The sequence below is a fragment of the Dermacentor andersoni genome, chromosome 8, assembly GCF_023375885.2.
Source record: "Dermacentor andersoni chromosome 8, qqDerAnde1_hic_scaffold, whole genome shotgun sequence".
In the NCBI taxonomy this organism is placed as follows: domain Eukaryota; kingdom Metazoa; phylum Arthropoda; class Arachnida; order Ixodida; family Ixodidae; genus Dermacentor; species Dermacentor andersoni.
In genome coordinates this window covers 133,582,556-133,598,394 of record NC_092821.1, presented here as the reverse complement: position 1 = coordinate 133,598,394, position 15,839 = coordinate 133,582,556, and the positions used below count along the sequence as shown (strand labels likewise).

The window sequence follows — 15,839 nt, the reverse complement described above, 5'->3', positions numbered from 1 at the left end:
GCGGCCCCCTCGCTCGACAGGTAGGGTTCAGAAATGACATTGAGAAACTCTGGCATCAAGAGAGAGGGATGCCAATTTGCGCGCACCACCTTCGACGCCAGCGGGCTTACTACGAATAAGGAAGTGCACATGATTTGCAAGATTAAACCATGCGTCCCTATACTATCTGCTTCTGAAATTAAGGTTGAAGAAAGGGGGTTAACCGAGGGGCCCGATTTTTATTAGTCATATCATAAGAAGCCAACAAACACTGACACACACACACATTTCAACTTGGTCAATCGCCAAATATAAGTTAACAAATGCGCAAATTTAGGTTGGCCTGAAATCCAATTTCCAATTGGCCTACCCACAAATTTAACTTCGCCTATTCCCAAATTTCAAGTAGCGCCAGCCACAAATTTTCATGCCACTGGGCGCGCGTTCGTCGACTTCTTTCTTCCACAGCTGGCTGGCTCTATATTGATCCGTCTTACGCGAGGAAGGGACGGACGGACAGTTTACTCGTTGGGTAACCACAGAAATGCTAACACCTTTAATAAAGACAGATATAGCCCAGTAATTAACACCGCAAGAATGCTTGAAGCCACAGGCGTCAAAATCAGACATTTACTAACCACAGTTGCCGTGCAAGTGAACGACCACAGCACGAGAATTCCCTATAGTAATTTTACTAGGGACTATATTCTCTCCATTGTCCTGCGTCATAGCGAGCGTGACGCATTCAAAGTGTGACGAAAGGACGAACAAATGCGAGAAGAGTTTTTCTGTGACGCACGGTCTGCTAGACATAACTTTCTTTATTTATATAAGTTTAGTTATCGCGACACCTGTGTCAGCAGCTGTTCGCTGAAAAAAAGTCGGGCAGCACCGACTATGACTATTATATTTCACGGCTTTCCTCGCGCGATCAGTCTGTGTCGGGGCCGAGGACAAGAACAGGTGGCCACTCTTAGGACAACGCGTACTCTCTACAGGTATCCTCGTCAAAATGCAAACTCTGCCTCCTGAAGGACTCCACCACCTTCTTCACCGCCTTCAGGCGACTGTTGCGGTTGTTTCTGTTCAGGGAGGAGCACTTGTTTTCATAGTCGTCGTAGTCGATATCGTAGACAGCGATGCCATACGGCACGGTGGAGTCCAAGGCCTTTACGTTGCACAACTGCACGTGAAAACGAAAAGAAAGAAATTCAGTGAGGATTCAGCGGTGAAATGCGAGACAAATCCATTAGCATTACGTCGAACCTGTTTGAGGTCCGCAATCCACGATGGAAAGCTTTTTCCCCACATTGCCAAGTTTTATTGAGGACCTCGCTAGAAACGCGTCCTGCACCCTCAGTCTCACTATATATATATATATATATATATATATATATATATATAATTACAGCCGAATGTGTAATACAGATGGGTTTTAATAAAGGGGATACCATCTATTCGCTTCAGGGTAGCTGAGCAATACGGACAGGAAGGTAACATACGCCAGAAAGCATATGTATATATATATATATATATATATATGCACAGGGTGTCCCAGCTAACTTGGACCAAGATGTTAAATATACCCATCAGCTCTGTCGAACTCGTGCCGACTGCATAGTAGCCGTAGTCGTATGTACTTACGGCCAGTATTCTTTTATCACGAAGTGCTACCTTAATGATTACTTTTAATTAGTGAACCTTTAAATTATTGCTTGAATTGCAAACATATCAACTGGCAAGTTGTTGGGCACCTCAAATAACCTCCGAATCAAGCATTTGTTTAGTGCTCAGCTTTGCCTCATTGGTTTTTCTGAGAAACAACAAAAGCGCTCGAAACATCCAAAATTCGAAATAGATACGCGCTCGCGCGCCGTTACTCATGCGCTCCCAAGCGAATAGCCACGGATACACGGCTTTACCAGCGGAGGCAGCTCGATACAGGGCTTCACGCTATGTGATGGTCGCAGCATCAAGAGAACACGCCGCTGGCTATATATACATAGGTTAGATGCACAGCTGAAGAAAGGCTCTTATGTAATGGCCAATGTTGCTAGATTACTGAACATCGAAAATGAGCAACTGTGGCTGTATAAACACAATGACACTCGTAGTGTGCAATTTGCCTCTTGTATTTTGTTAACGCGCCATAGCAAATTGCCCTGTCAGTTTTCAAAAAGTGCTGTCCAAATACGCGCTCCAGTGACGGCTCGCTCTGGGCAACAGGAAGCGAATCTCGAATGCCGTGCGTTTTCTAACCGCATGCGCCGGAAGCGATTGCGGATTCGCAAAGAAGTCATAGACTCCATGTTTTAACACCACCTATTCCGTCCCGTCGCTGACCCCCTCTCTGTTGCCTGATGCACCGGCAGGGCAGCAATCACGGAGGAAGGACACACACTACGAGGAAGGCGTCGCGTGACAATCTCGAAGTCTAGCCATAAAAGAAAATTAAAAATACGAAAGAAAAAAGTTGGCCGCTCTCACGCATGTTTGCAAATTGGCGACGATCGAAGATGTTTTTGAAGTTCACTTCGTCCCTTCGTGCAGTTCAGCCCTTTTCGTTCAGTGAATGCCCTCGTCTGATTTTGTCCATTTAACTTTTTTCCTTCCTATTCGGTTGTTTATGTACCCACCTATTTCACCTATCTGTGGGCGACACCTTCACTGCGCTTTACCTCAAAGCAGGGGCGTAGCCATAAGACCGGACGAAAATGGGACGGGGGAGGGCATTACGCCGGTCACGTGTCCCCTCCATCACTCCCGAAATTCCTGCGAAGCAGGATGCCCGGCATAAAACTAGGCTTGACAGCCTCCTCTTCTCTCCACCCCATCACTCCCAGGTCATGTGCTTCATGCTCGACCACAACATCGACGAGCCATTTGTCGCGTTCCCCGGCTGTCAGTCAATCGGCTAATTTGTAGGCTGCATTGCAAAGCACTCTGTCTGTCATTCACACAAAGTAGACAGCTAAACTGTTGCAAACATTTTTTTAAACGTCTTGATTTCTGCATTTAATAGGCGAAGCCTTGCAGCAGAAAAGGGGTACTTATTTAAAGCAGCATGTATTTTGTTCTAATCTACACTTCCGTGCATCGCTGTATTGTTCCCAGGCCGGTAATTATTACATCTACTAATTAGCCATTTTATTTCCGGCTACTTCAGCAAACGGACAACGGCGCCACGGATAAAGGCTGCCACTGGGCAGCTCGACAGTCCACAGCCCCTCTAGTGGCTGCTTACGAATTAGTTATTTGCGACAACAGCAGCGTGAGCAGCATCCTAAAAGCACACTGAATTTTGCATGAGCCCGTTTCAGCTTACTTTAACATTGCAGAGATTGAGCTGGGCGTATCACCGCGTGGTTTTGTTCTTGTTTTGTGTGTTATTGCACACAGTACGTCTAAAAATTACTAAGGCGGCACTACCCCGCTCGCCTGCCTTCCCGGTGATGATATGAACTCGACCTTCGAGCATGCTGTCTTGTAAATTAACTTGAATTTTAATTTTAAATTTGCATATTTTTCTCGGGAAAGGTGGCAGTCCTATATGCATAAGACGAGGGCACAATACAAGCGCAAGACGGGGGTAATTCTAACAGTAAGAAAGGATGGTGTAAGAGAGGTGTAATTGAAGATCGCTGGGAGAAACTTTCGTTCTGCAGTGGTCATAAAACAGAATGACGATGCTGCTGCTGATGATGATGATATGATGATGATGATGATGATGAAAGTCGATGCGTCGCTACGTAACTACGCACTGGATTTCCCCGTTTGCCGCCAGAATATTTATTTTATGAGCAGGAGCATCATACGTAGATTATTACTTCTACACAACCTTCGCAAACTTCTGATGTCCCGTGAATGTACTTTGCCTCTGTGGAACTCGAACGCTTTCACCATGTGTCGTTTGTGTTCGTTGTCTCCGGACATGCGGATGTACCTACCGCCTGGGTTACCACGACGTGAACAGAACATGCTGTACCGTCTGTGGCTAGGCATTGCATTTACGAACTCGTATGCTTTCCTTATTGGAATGGCCAACAGCTCCACGTGCGCAACATGCAACATCGATGAGACGCTCGCCCATATTATCTGTGTCTGCCCGCGGTATAGTGCTCAGAGACAAGAGCTGTGCAGAGTACTGGACCAGTTGGACAATCGACCACGATCAGAACTGAAAGCTTCAGGTCAGTACTCCCACAGAACATATATATATACATGTTAAAGGTCTTACTCGCGTTATTAAGGTTCCTGCGGTGTGCGGTGCTTCACGATAGACTGTAACAACGCCGCGCCCTACCGTTCTGCAGTGTACGCGGTTTGGTCGTGCTAGTCTCTATCTGTTTCTATCTCCCCCTTCCGCTCTCTTTCTCTTTTTATCCCCCCTTCACCCTTGCCCCCGTGCAGAGTAGCCAACCGGAACTGCCTCTGCTTAACGTCCCTGTGTTTCGATGCATCCTTCTCTCTCTCTCTCTCTCTCTCTCTCTCTCTCAGGAAATTTGGTAATGCACCACGACGTCACGCGAGGGTCGACGATAGGCCAGGCCTATCGAGGACTAATTTATAATCAACCTAAGATACAGTTTCCCAAACTTCATACTAGCAGTTGTTATCCGTTTACGTTCGAGAGAAGCGTGTGGCATTCTCTACTACTTCGAAATTATGAGTCACTGCTCCTTTTGGCAATGGGTACTGTATAAAAGACGGCATTGATGACGTGTTTTCCGGCTCAGAAATCTCCTCTGGCACATACAGTTTGCAAAATCGTAGCCTTCGAGATCCGTTTCTCTTACTCGGCAGCAACCGTTGTGGCGACGTGGATGTGGACGCCGCCTATTACACTATGATCAATGAGCCTCTATAGTGGTTGCCGCCTGCGTGGATCGGGCGCAAGCGAGTAAGAAGTTTCTAGAGACGGAAATTCTTTTGCTCACCTTGGCAGCAAACGACCTCTCGTCATCGTAGACGAATGTCCGCCTGATGATCCTAATGGTGGTGATCACGGCGTAGTGCTTTTCCGAATAATTTAACGTAGCCCTGAGGACGGAGCCACCACCGGGACATACCTGAGAAAAAAAACGCGAACAAAAGACATTCAAGGCGGTATATGAAATCCAAGGTTTCACGGAATGCCGCCTGGTGAAAAATTAAGACGTTCCGGCTACCAGGCGGGAGCCTTGTTCCCCATCGTGATTGTGAACCGGCTCTCCATGAGAGCCGGAAACGTCTTTTAATTTTTCACCATACAATATTTTTTTTGCTTAGTCGGTGTCCTCTTTTCTTTTTTCATCAGGACGGTCTATGTATTTAGGCCGGTCGCTGCATACCTATATATATGCGTGATAGGCATATCCCATCATTTTCAATCACGAGTACACACAGACTCACACTATAGCTCGACTCTCACTGCATGCGCGCGAAATAGCGCTACTCTGTGACGAAGGGTGTGATTGGACGAAGAGCAACGTGACTAAGTGACGGTGAGTGTGAGGTAAACGTGAACGGACGAGAGTGTGTATAAAAAGAACAGTGAAGCGCCCGCTAATGGCAGTGCACGAACAAAGTTAGTGACGTGTATTCAGAGCGCACAGTTAGCGTGATGTCGGCGAGCGTAAATGTACGTGCGTACATATGTGAGTGAACGGTGGAAAGTGAAAGTGGGTGCCAGCGAAGCGACTATAAACGCGACCTAACCTAACATAATCTATCCTATACTAACCTAACCTTTCCTAACCTGAGTATGAACCGGCAGGAACGTGAGTAGGTGTACACGACTATGAGTGAGTAAGCAGCCCGCAAAGTTATTGGAGAGCGAGTGAAGAGTGAGTAGCCGCTCACCTCGCCGACTTACTTTGAGGTAAACATCGCAAAGGCGGCACAGAACGAGACTGACAGCTTCTGTCCCTGTTGACTTGTCCCATGTCTGAGGTGTTCGCCAACAACCTCATCACAGACGAATACGACATTTAAGCGGTAGCTTTACCCCTGGAGCTCCTCTATGAATGCAGAGTGACGCATAGATCGCTACGGCCTCACTACCATTGTGCCAAATTCGATGAGCTATGTTGCGTTTAAAATGATGATGATGATGCGTGTGGTTTAGTGGCGCAAGGGCCAGATATGGCCAAAGAGCGCCATGTCCGTGTTAATTAGTTGGCAGTGAAATCATGAGTACTATGAAGTTGGTGTGACGTGGCTGTAGAGGGGCCTTAAAAATGGTAGCGCTAACGTGCGTAAAATCTGTATAATAAGATTATGGCGATGACTTATGAACTGTACTATGAACAATAAGACACATTTACAAAGAATGATATGATGTCTAAAGATATATCAGGTTATATAAGATATGCTAGAGCACTACTGCCTCCTTAGAGCCCTTGAAACACAAGGGCCTGGAGGCATGTGCTATTCGAAACAATTATCGCAGCGGCATCCTCTGGAGCGAGGATGCTCTACGAATTTAATGGGCTTATAACGTGTAGAACTACATCTTTTAAGAAGTCGAGGACTGCCTTGGTGTTAAAAAGCGGTTCATGACCAAGAAACATAGCCGGGTGCAGAGGGATGTAATAACGGTATGCTAGCGGAAAATGTTTCTTTCTTTCAGGTTCAGCTTTCCGACACTCCAAGAGGACATGGAGGACGGTCAGCCTCTCACCGCATCTGCCACAGGTTGGAGGTTCACTTCCAGTAAGTAGAAAATGATGGGTCCCAAATGTGATTCCTATTCTGAGGCGACAGAATAGGACATCTGTTCGCCGAGATTTTGTTGGGGAGGGCCAAATACCTAACTGCGGCTTAATAACGTGCAGTTTATTATTTATTTCTGCGTCCCACATGCGTTGCCAGTGGTTTCGCAATTTCTTTCGTATGTAAGGTTTCAGATCTGTGAGAGGCACCAAGGCAGTATTATCAGCAGCAGGGAGTGTAATTGACGTAGCCATCTGGTCTGCCAAAACGTTACCTTCGATTCCCCTATGGCCGGGTACCCAGCATATGATGATTTGCTGGTTAGATAGATAAGCTTTGCACAGGGCGGAATAGATCTCAGTAAGCACAGAATTTTTATGTTTGTAGGGTGACATTAAGGCCTTCACCACACTTAAGGAGTCTGTATATATAATAGCTTTTTGGAGTTTTGATTTCTTTATATGCTTTACAGCCGACCATACAGCGTAGGCCTCTGCCGTAAAGATACTTGTTTCTGGATGTAGTATATCAGATTCCGAGAAGGATGGACCGACGGCTGCATAGGACACTCCGGCATGTGACTTAGAAGCGTCTGTGTAGAAGTCTGTGCACGAGTGCTTGCACTGAATTTCTAGGAAATGCATTCTTATTTCGACCTCTGGAGCGTGTTTTGTGACTTTCAGAAAAGATAGGTCACATTCTATCACCTGCCACTCCCAAGGAGGTAAGGGCTTGGTTAGGTGCATTAAGGGAAGCTTGAGGAGTGGGACGTGTATCTCATCACTAAGCTCCTTCACTCGAAGCGAGAAAGGCTGTCTTATAGACGGACGGTTGCGGAAGAGTGTAGCATACGTCATATCGGTAATGGTATTTAAACATGGGTGTTCAGGAATGGAGTGCACTTTAAGGAAATAAGCAAAGCTGACGTATGATCTCTGTAAGTGGAGCGGCCACTCATTCGATTCGGCATACAGGCTTTCGATCGGGCTTGTTCTGAAAGCACCAGTGGCTAGGCGGATACCTAGATGATGGACAGGATCCAGCATCCTTAGCGCGCTCGGGGCGGCAGAGTTATACACTACAGCCCCATAATCCAATCGTGACCGTATTAGGCTCTTGTAGAGATTCATTAGACACTTTCTGTCACTACCCCACGTAGTCTTGGATAGAAGTTTCATTAAGTTCATTGTTTTTAAACATTTTTCTTTCAGATATTTGATGTGCGGAATGAAAGTGAGTCTATCGTCAAGTATAATACCTAGGAATTTGTGCTCTTTGTTGATAGGAATTTGTTGACCACACAGTTCTAAGCAAGGATCCGGGACCAGGCCTCTCTTTCGTGTAAAAAGAACACATGAACTCTTGTGAGGATTGATTTTAAATCCGTTTTTCTCTGCCCACCCTGACACCTTGTTCAAACCATGCTGTACCTGTCTCTCGCACACTGCGAGGTTACAGGATTTGAAACCTATTTGAATGTCGTCCACATAGACGGAATACAAAATGGCCGGTGGCAAGAATGCACGAAGTGTTGTCATCTTAACAATAAAGAGTGTGCAACTGAGCACGCCACCCTGGGGTACTCCAGTTTCTTGTGTAAAAGGACGTGACAGGACATTGCCAACTTTTACCCGGAAAGTGCGATTGGACAAGTAGCTTTTTATTACCTTTAGCATATTACCATGAATGCCCATTTCCGATAAGTCTCGCAAGATCCCGTATCGCCACGTTGTGTCATACGCCTTTTCCATATCGAGAAATATTGATAAGAAGAACTGTTTATGTATAAAGGCGTCCCGGATATTTCCTTCAATACGTACAAGATGGTCGGTAGTGGAGCGCCCTTCTCGGAAGCCACACTGATAGGGATCAAGCATTTTGTTCTGTTCAAGGAAATGGATGAGTCGCCGATTTATCATTTTTTCAAATACCTTACACATGCAACTTGGGAGGGCTATCGGGCGCTAGCTTGCCACTGAGGAAGGATCTTTGCCTTGTTTTAAAACAGGGACGACAATGGCTTCTTTCCATGCGGTCGGAAGGTACCCTGCGTCCCAGATCGTGTTGAAAAGTGTAAGTAGTGTAACTTGCGTGTCATTGTGTAAGTTTTTCAGCATTTCGTACATGATTCTATCAGATCCCGGTGCAGAGCTCTTGCATGCGCTCAAGGCAGCTCTCAACTCTGCAATACTAAAGGGGCGGTTGAACGGTTCATTCTGCCGACACTTTTTTATGAGTGGCTTGCATTCTTCTATTTGTTTATATTTGAGAAAGGGTTTGGAATAATTGCTGGAACTTGACACGCTCTGAAAGTGCTCCCCAAGTGAGTCTGCTTGTTCAAGCAGGGCATCGCCTTGTGTGTTTACCAGGGGAAGTGAATAAGTTTGTCGTCCTTTTATCCTGTTAACCCTGTTCCAGAGTTTCGCCTCATCTGTATAAGAGTTGATACCCGATAAAAACTTCTGCCAACTCTCTCTTCTGGCCTGTCGGCGCGTTCTCCTGGCTTGAGACTTTGCTTTTTTGAAGTTAATAAGATTCTCTGCAGTGGGAGAGGCGCGTAACGATCCCCACGCTTTGTTCTGTTTCCTACGGGCGATCATACATTCGTTGTTCCACCACGGTACACGTCGTTTGCATGGCAAACCGCTTGCTTCGGATATGCATTTTGATGCGGCATCTATTATGAACGCTGTAATATACTCCACAGCAGCATCAATTTCTAAAGAAGACATGTGATTCCAGGAGATACTAGTGAGAGTTCGGAATTTCTCCCAGTCGGCTGTATCGATCTTCCACCTAGGAGCCTGTAGTAGATATTTGTTTTCTTTATATGTTCTCAGCAGTATGGGGAAGTGGTCGCTCCCGTAAGGATTTTTTATAACTTCCCATTCGAGTTCAGACAGTATTGACGGGGAAACTAGGCTAAGATCAGTTGAAGAAAAGGTATTGTTTGCAAGAGAGTAATAGGTGGGTTCTTTCTTATTCAGCAGACATGCACCGGACGAAAAAAGGAATTGTTCAACGAGACGACCTCGCGCATCGATTCGAGAGTCTCCCCACAAGCTGCTGTGTGCATTGAAATCACCCAGAACAACATAAGGTTCTGGCAATTGATCTATAAAGGCTTGGAAATCATGTTTAGTTAATTTGTAATGTGGGGGTATGTAAACAGAGCTAATAGTGATGAGTTTGTTTAGGAGAACAGCTCGAACCGCCACTGCTTCAAGAGGCGTTTGTAGCTGTAAATGTTGACACGCGATGCTTTTATGTATGACAATGGCAACACCGCCCGATGATGCGACACCATCATCGCGATCTTTACGAAAGGTTATATACTGTCGCAGCAGCGCAGCGGTGGCGTAGAGGTAGAACACCCGCCTCGCGTGCAAGAGGTCCGTGGTTCGAATCCCGGTGCCGCGCAATTTTCCACCGGATTAAAAAAAAAAAAAAAAAAAAAATCCGCGTGTTGATAAAATTGCATAAACAGGCCTGGAGTGTGGCCTGATGCCGGTGACCAGAACCGGTAACGCACTCCCTCACCAGAGCAGGATTGGCCACCCTGGTGCAGTACTTGGCCACAACCTCCTATATGAACACAACAATCAAACCCCGGCCCTCAGTCCCCAGCAGCTGCGAAGCAACTGACCACGGCGGCGGTCAGACCTGCGACGCTGCAGAGGGTGCTAAGAATCCCTGGCTCCGGACAGGCCGCCATTGGAATATGAACCTGGCAACGTTTAACGCAAGAACATTATCTAGTGAGGCGAGTCTAGCAGTGCTATTGGAAGAATTAGAGGGCAGTAAATGGGATATAATAGGGCTCAGTGAAGTTAGGAGGCCAAAAGAAGCATATACAGTGTTAAGGAGCGGGCACGTCCTGTGCTACCGGGGCTTAGCGGAGAGACGAGAACTAGGAGTCGGATTCCTGATTAATAAGAATATAGCTGGTAACATACAGGAATTCTATAGCATTAACGAGAGGGTGGCATGTCTTGTTGTGAAACTTAATAAGAGGTACAAAATGAAGGTTGTACAGGTCTACGCCCCTACATCCAGTCATGATGACCAGGAAGTCGAAAGCTTCTATGAAGACGTGGAATCGGCGATGGGTAGAGTGAAAACAAAATACACTATACTGATGGGCGATTTCAATGCCAAGGTAGGCAAGAAGCATGCTGGAGACAAGGCAGTGGGGGAATATGGCATAGGCACTAGGAATAGCAGGGGGGAGTTATTAGTAGAGTTTGCAGAACAGAATAATATGAGGATAATGAATACCTTCTTCCGCAAGCGGAATAACCGAAAGTGGACATGGAGGAGCCCGAACGGCGATACTAGAAATGAAATAGATTTCATACTCTGCGCTAACCCTGGCATCATACAAGATGTGGACGTGCTCGGTAAGGTGCGCTGCAGTGACCACAGGATGGTAAGAACTCGAATTAGCCTAGACCTGAGGAGGGAACGGAGGAAACTGGTACATAAGAAGCCGATCAATGAGTTAGCGCTAAGAGGGAAAATAGAGGAATTCCAGATCAAGCTACAGAACAGGTATTCGGCTTTAAGTCACGAAGAGGACCTTAGTGTTGAAGCAATGAACGACAATCTTGTGGGCATCATTAAGGAGTGTGCAATAGAAGTCGGTGGTAACTCCGTTAGACAGGATACCAGTAAGCTATCGCAGGAGACGAAAGATCTGATCAAGAAACGCCAATGTATGAAAGCCTCTAACCCTACAGCTAGAATAGAACTGGCAGAACTTTCGAAGTTAATCAACAAGCGTAAGACAGCGGACATAAGGAAGTATAACATGGATAGAATTGAACAAGCTCTCAGGAACGGAGGAAGCCTAAAAGCAGTGAAGAAGAAACTAGGAATTGGCAAGAATCAGATGTATGCGTTAAGAGACAAAGCCGGCAATATCATTACTAATATGGATGAGATAGTTCAAGTCGCTGAGGAGTTCTATAGAGATTTATACAGTACGAGTGGTACCCACGATGATAATGGAAGAGAGAATAATCTAGAGGAATTCGATATCCCAGAAGTAACGCCGGAAGAAGTAAAGAAAGCCTTGGGAGCTATGCAAAGGGGGAAGGCAGCTGGGGAGGATCAGGTAACAGCAGATTTGCTGAAGGATGGTGGGCAGATTGTTCTAGAAAAACTGGCCACCCTGTATACACAATGCCTCAAGACCTCGAGCGTACCGGAATCTTGGAAGAACGCTAACATAATCCTAATCCATAAGAAAGGCGACGCCAAAGACTTGAAAAATTATAGACCAATCAGCTTACTGTCCGTTGCCTACAAAGTATTTACTAAGGTAATTGCAAATAGAATCCGGAACACCTTAGACTTCCGTCAACCAAAGGACCAGGCAGGATTCCGTAAAGGCTACTCAACAATAGATCATATTCACACTATCAATCAGGTGATAGAGAAATGTGCGGAATATAACCAACCATTATATATAGCTTTCATTGATTACGAGAAAGCGTTTGATTCAGTCGAAACCTCAGCAGTCATGGAGGCATTGCGGAATCAGGGTGTAGACGAGCCGTATGTAAAAATACTGAAAGATATCTATAGCGGCTCCACAGCCACTGTACTCCTCCATAAAGAAAGCAACAAAATCCCAATAAAGAAAGGCGTCAGGCAGGGAGATACGATCTCTCCAATCCTATTCACAGCGTGTTTACAGGAGGTATTCAGAGACCTGGATTGGGAAGAATTGGGGATAAGAGTAAATGGAGAATACCTTAGTAACTTGCGCTTCGCTGATGATATTGCCTTGCTTAGTAACTCAGGGGACCAACTGCAATGCATGCTCACTGATCTGGAGAGGCAGAGCAGAAGGGTGGGACTAAAAATGAATCTGCAGAAAACTAAAGTAATGTTTAACAGTCTCGGAAGGGAACAGCAGTTTACGATAGGTAGCGAGGCACTGGAAGTGGTAAGAGAATACATCTACTTAGGACAGGTAGTGACTGCTGATCCAGATCATGAGAGTGAAATAATCAGAAGAATAAGAATGGGCTGGGGTGCGTTTGGCAGGCATTCGCAGATCATGAACAGCAGGTTGCCATTATCCCTCAAGAGAAAAGTGTATAACAGCTGTGTCTTACCAGTACTCACGTACGGGGCAGAAACCTGGAGGCTTACGAAAAGGGTTCTACTTAAATTGAGGACGACGCAACGAGCTATGGAAAGAAGAATGATAGGTGTAACGTTAAGGGATAAGAAAAGAGCAGATTGGGTGAGGACACAAACGCGCGTTAATGACATCTTAGTTGAAATCAAGAAAAAGAAATGGGCATGGGCAGGACATGTAATGAGGAGGGAAGATAACCGATGGTCATTAAGGGTTACGGACTGGATTCCGAGGGAAGGGAAGCGTAGCAGGGGGCGACAGAAAGTTAGGTGGGCAGATGAGATTAGGAAGTTTGGAGGGTCAACATGGCCACAATTAGTACATGACCGGGGTAGTTGGAGAAGTATGGGAGAGGCCTTTGCCCTGCAGTGGGCGTAATCAGGCTGATGATGATGATGATGATGATGATATACTGTCGGAGAAAGTTTGTGTGTTTTAATTTCAGGTGTGTTTCCTGTAAACACAGCACTTTTGGATTGTGTTGGTGGATGAGTTCTTGTACATCATCAAGGTTTCTCAGAAGACCTCTGATATTCCATTGTATGATTTGTGTAGCCATATTTAATGTAAATTGGTGCTGTGTATACGGAAACAAATGATTAATTAGATTACAGGGCTCTTGCGAGGCCCTGTAACCGGGGTTTTGCCTTTTTTGGAGCGTTCGAGGGAGCCTCGCCGCTCCTTAGGCGCTTGGTGCGCCGTGGGGATAGGTGTTGTGTCCATTGCCTCTTGTGAGGCGCCGGACACGCGCTCTTGCGAGCGAGAAGTTTTTCGGGAGAGTCTCACCTCGGAAGGCGAGACCCCTGCGCCCACCAGCCCGGAGGTCGATGGGGCTCCCTGTGGAATTTGGCTGCGCCGGCTGTTGCCAGCGCTGGGGGGGGGGGGGGGGGGGCGGGGAGGTCGCGGCAGCCTCAGCTGCGCCTACCTTCGTGGCCGCTATCGGTCCTGCGGGATCGCTGCGTGTAGCGCAGGTTGCCGCAGATAACTCTTGTGGGGCCGGCAACCCAAGGGTAGCCTGGCCTGGTTGCTGGTTGGATGGAGTAGGCTTACCTACTTCCACCCTGGGGGCAGGAGCCAAAGGTACCTGCTCGCTGTACGCGGGCTGGGTACTTGGCAATGGCCGCTGCGACGCTGCCCCCCGACGCGCCGCATCAGCATGAGGTGTGCTGTGGAAAGGTGAGCACCGTTTACGGGCTTCCTTAAACGAAATATTTTCCTTTACTTTAAGGGTGATTATATCTTTTTCCTTCTTCCAGTTCGGACAGGTGCGTGAGTAAGCTGGATGGTCACCACTGCAGTTCACACAGTGAGGTGTGCCACTGCAGTTCTCGGAGGGGTGGCCCTGCACTCCACACTTTGCACAAGTTGCTTGACCACGGCAGCTCTGCGAGCCATGGCCGAACCTCTGACATTTGAAACACCTTCTAGGGTTGGGGATATATGGTCGAACATTTAATCTGATGTATCCTGTTTCGATGGTTTCTGGCAGTACGCTGGATGCAAATGTTAGGATGAGATGCTTAGTGGGGATTTCCTTGTTGTCTCGTCTAATTATAGTACGTTTTACATCAGTGACATTTTGTTCTTTCCATCCTTCCAGGAGTTCAGCTTCTGTCAAGTCTAGGAGGCCTGCCTCTGACACGACCCCCCGTGAGCTATTCATTGTTCGGTGTTGTGTAACAGAAATTGGTATGTTACCAAATGTTACCAGACTGCCAAGCTTTTCGTACTGATGTTTCTGGGGGATCTCTAGGAGAAGGTCCCCGCTAGCCATTTTCGTTACTTTATAACCTGACCCTATGGCTTCGGTTAAAGATTTTGCAACTATGAAAGAGGAAATGAATCTGGCCTGTTTTTCGGAGTTCTCGCTGTGCACAACATGGTATTTCGGATATGTCTTTCTTGTTCTCTTTAAGCATATGGTTAGGTCATCGGTGCGTCCCCTCTTTTGAGGGTGACGATCAAGAAGGCGGGGAAATGCGGGTGTTCCCATAGTATTTCAGTTTCTTTTCGGCGGCAATGGCGGCCACCCACCACGGAGCCCAACATGGGGACGCTGCAGGACTTAACGCGTAAGGCTGCAGGCGCCAACCGTACATTGTCACTATAACCTAATATATTATACCCAAGGGAGGGCACATACACAAGGTTAACCCTTGCCGCCGTGGAGAAAGGAAGTAAATGGAAAAGAGAAGAAGACAGGAAAGATTAAAAAGTGAGAGATAAAGACGAAGGTTCGAGGAGGGAGAGACAGGAAAAGGCGACTGCCGATTTCCTCCAGGTGGGTCAGCCTGGAGGTGCCGTCTGTGTGAAGCCGAGGCCGAAGAGGTGTGTTGCCTCCGCCGGGGGGCCTTAAAGGTCTAAACACCCAGCATCGACTCAACCCCCAGGATCCCCTTTTCCCCAGACACGGCTAAGCCGCGCACGGCTACACGCGGGAGGGTCCAACCCTCGTGTGCTCGGGTCCGTGGTGTCGCAACACACCAAACGCCTGCTTGCACAGACGCCCCTGCGGGGTGTTGTGTTTAAAAGACAATACCTTATTTATTTATTAATTAATTTATTTATTTATTTATTTATTTATTTATTTATTTATTTATTTATTTATTTATTTATTTATTTATTTATTTATTTATTTATTTATTTATTTATTTATTTATCGTACCTTTAGGGCCATTACGGCATTAATGATCCGGAGTGCACGACGCAGATTCTTTTTTTATTTAGGCCGCAAACCTTTTCTGAAAAATTTCAAGAAAATCTAGTAAGCTGAAAAAAGAAATAACAATTCAGTAAGAAATAATGATATTATTATCATATAACTTGCAACTCTTGAGACACCTAAAACGGAAACAAAGATTGATATATTATGTTATATTATATATTATATTATATATATTATGCAATATCATGTTTGCCCGCTGTAGATGTTCTAACAAATGTAACTTACATAACTGTGGAATGTTTTTTGCTTGTGTGCAGAATTACGGGCTGGTATACTCCGCGCTTTAATTTT

At 46.2% G+C, this 15,839-nt stretch overlaps 1 protein-coding gene across 1 annotated transcript in view; it reads right to left on the bottom strand.

The window, feature by feature from the left end:
• Positions 1-831: 831 nt before the first annotated feature.
• LOC129383353 (uncharacterized) overlaps positions 832-15,839 on the bottom strand; it is a 28,849-nt gene continuing 13,841 nt past the window's right edge. Inside the window, exons 6-7 of the mRNA XM_055067811.1 lie at positions 4,917-5,048; positions 832-1,162 (exon numbers count right to left, since the gene is read on the bottom strand). Coding sequence (XP_054923786.1) covers positions 953-1,162; positions 4,917-5,048 — 342 coding nt within the window. The 3' untranslated portion in view covers positions 832-952. The remainder of the gene's footprint in view (positions 1,163-4,916; positions 5,049-15,839) is intronic.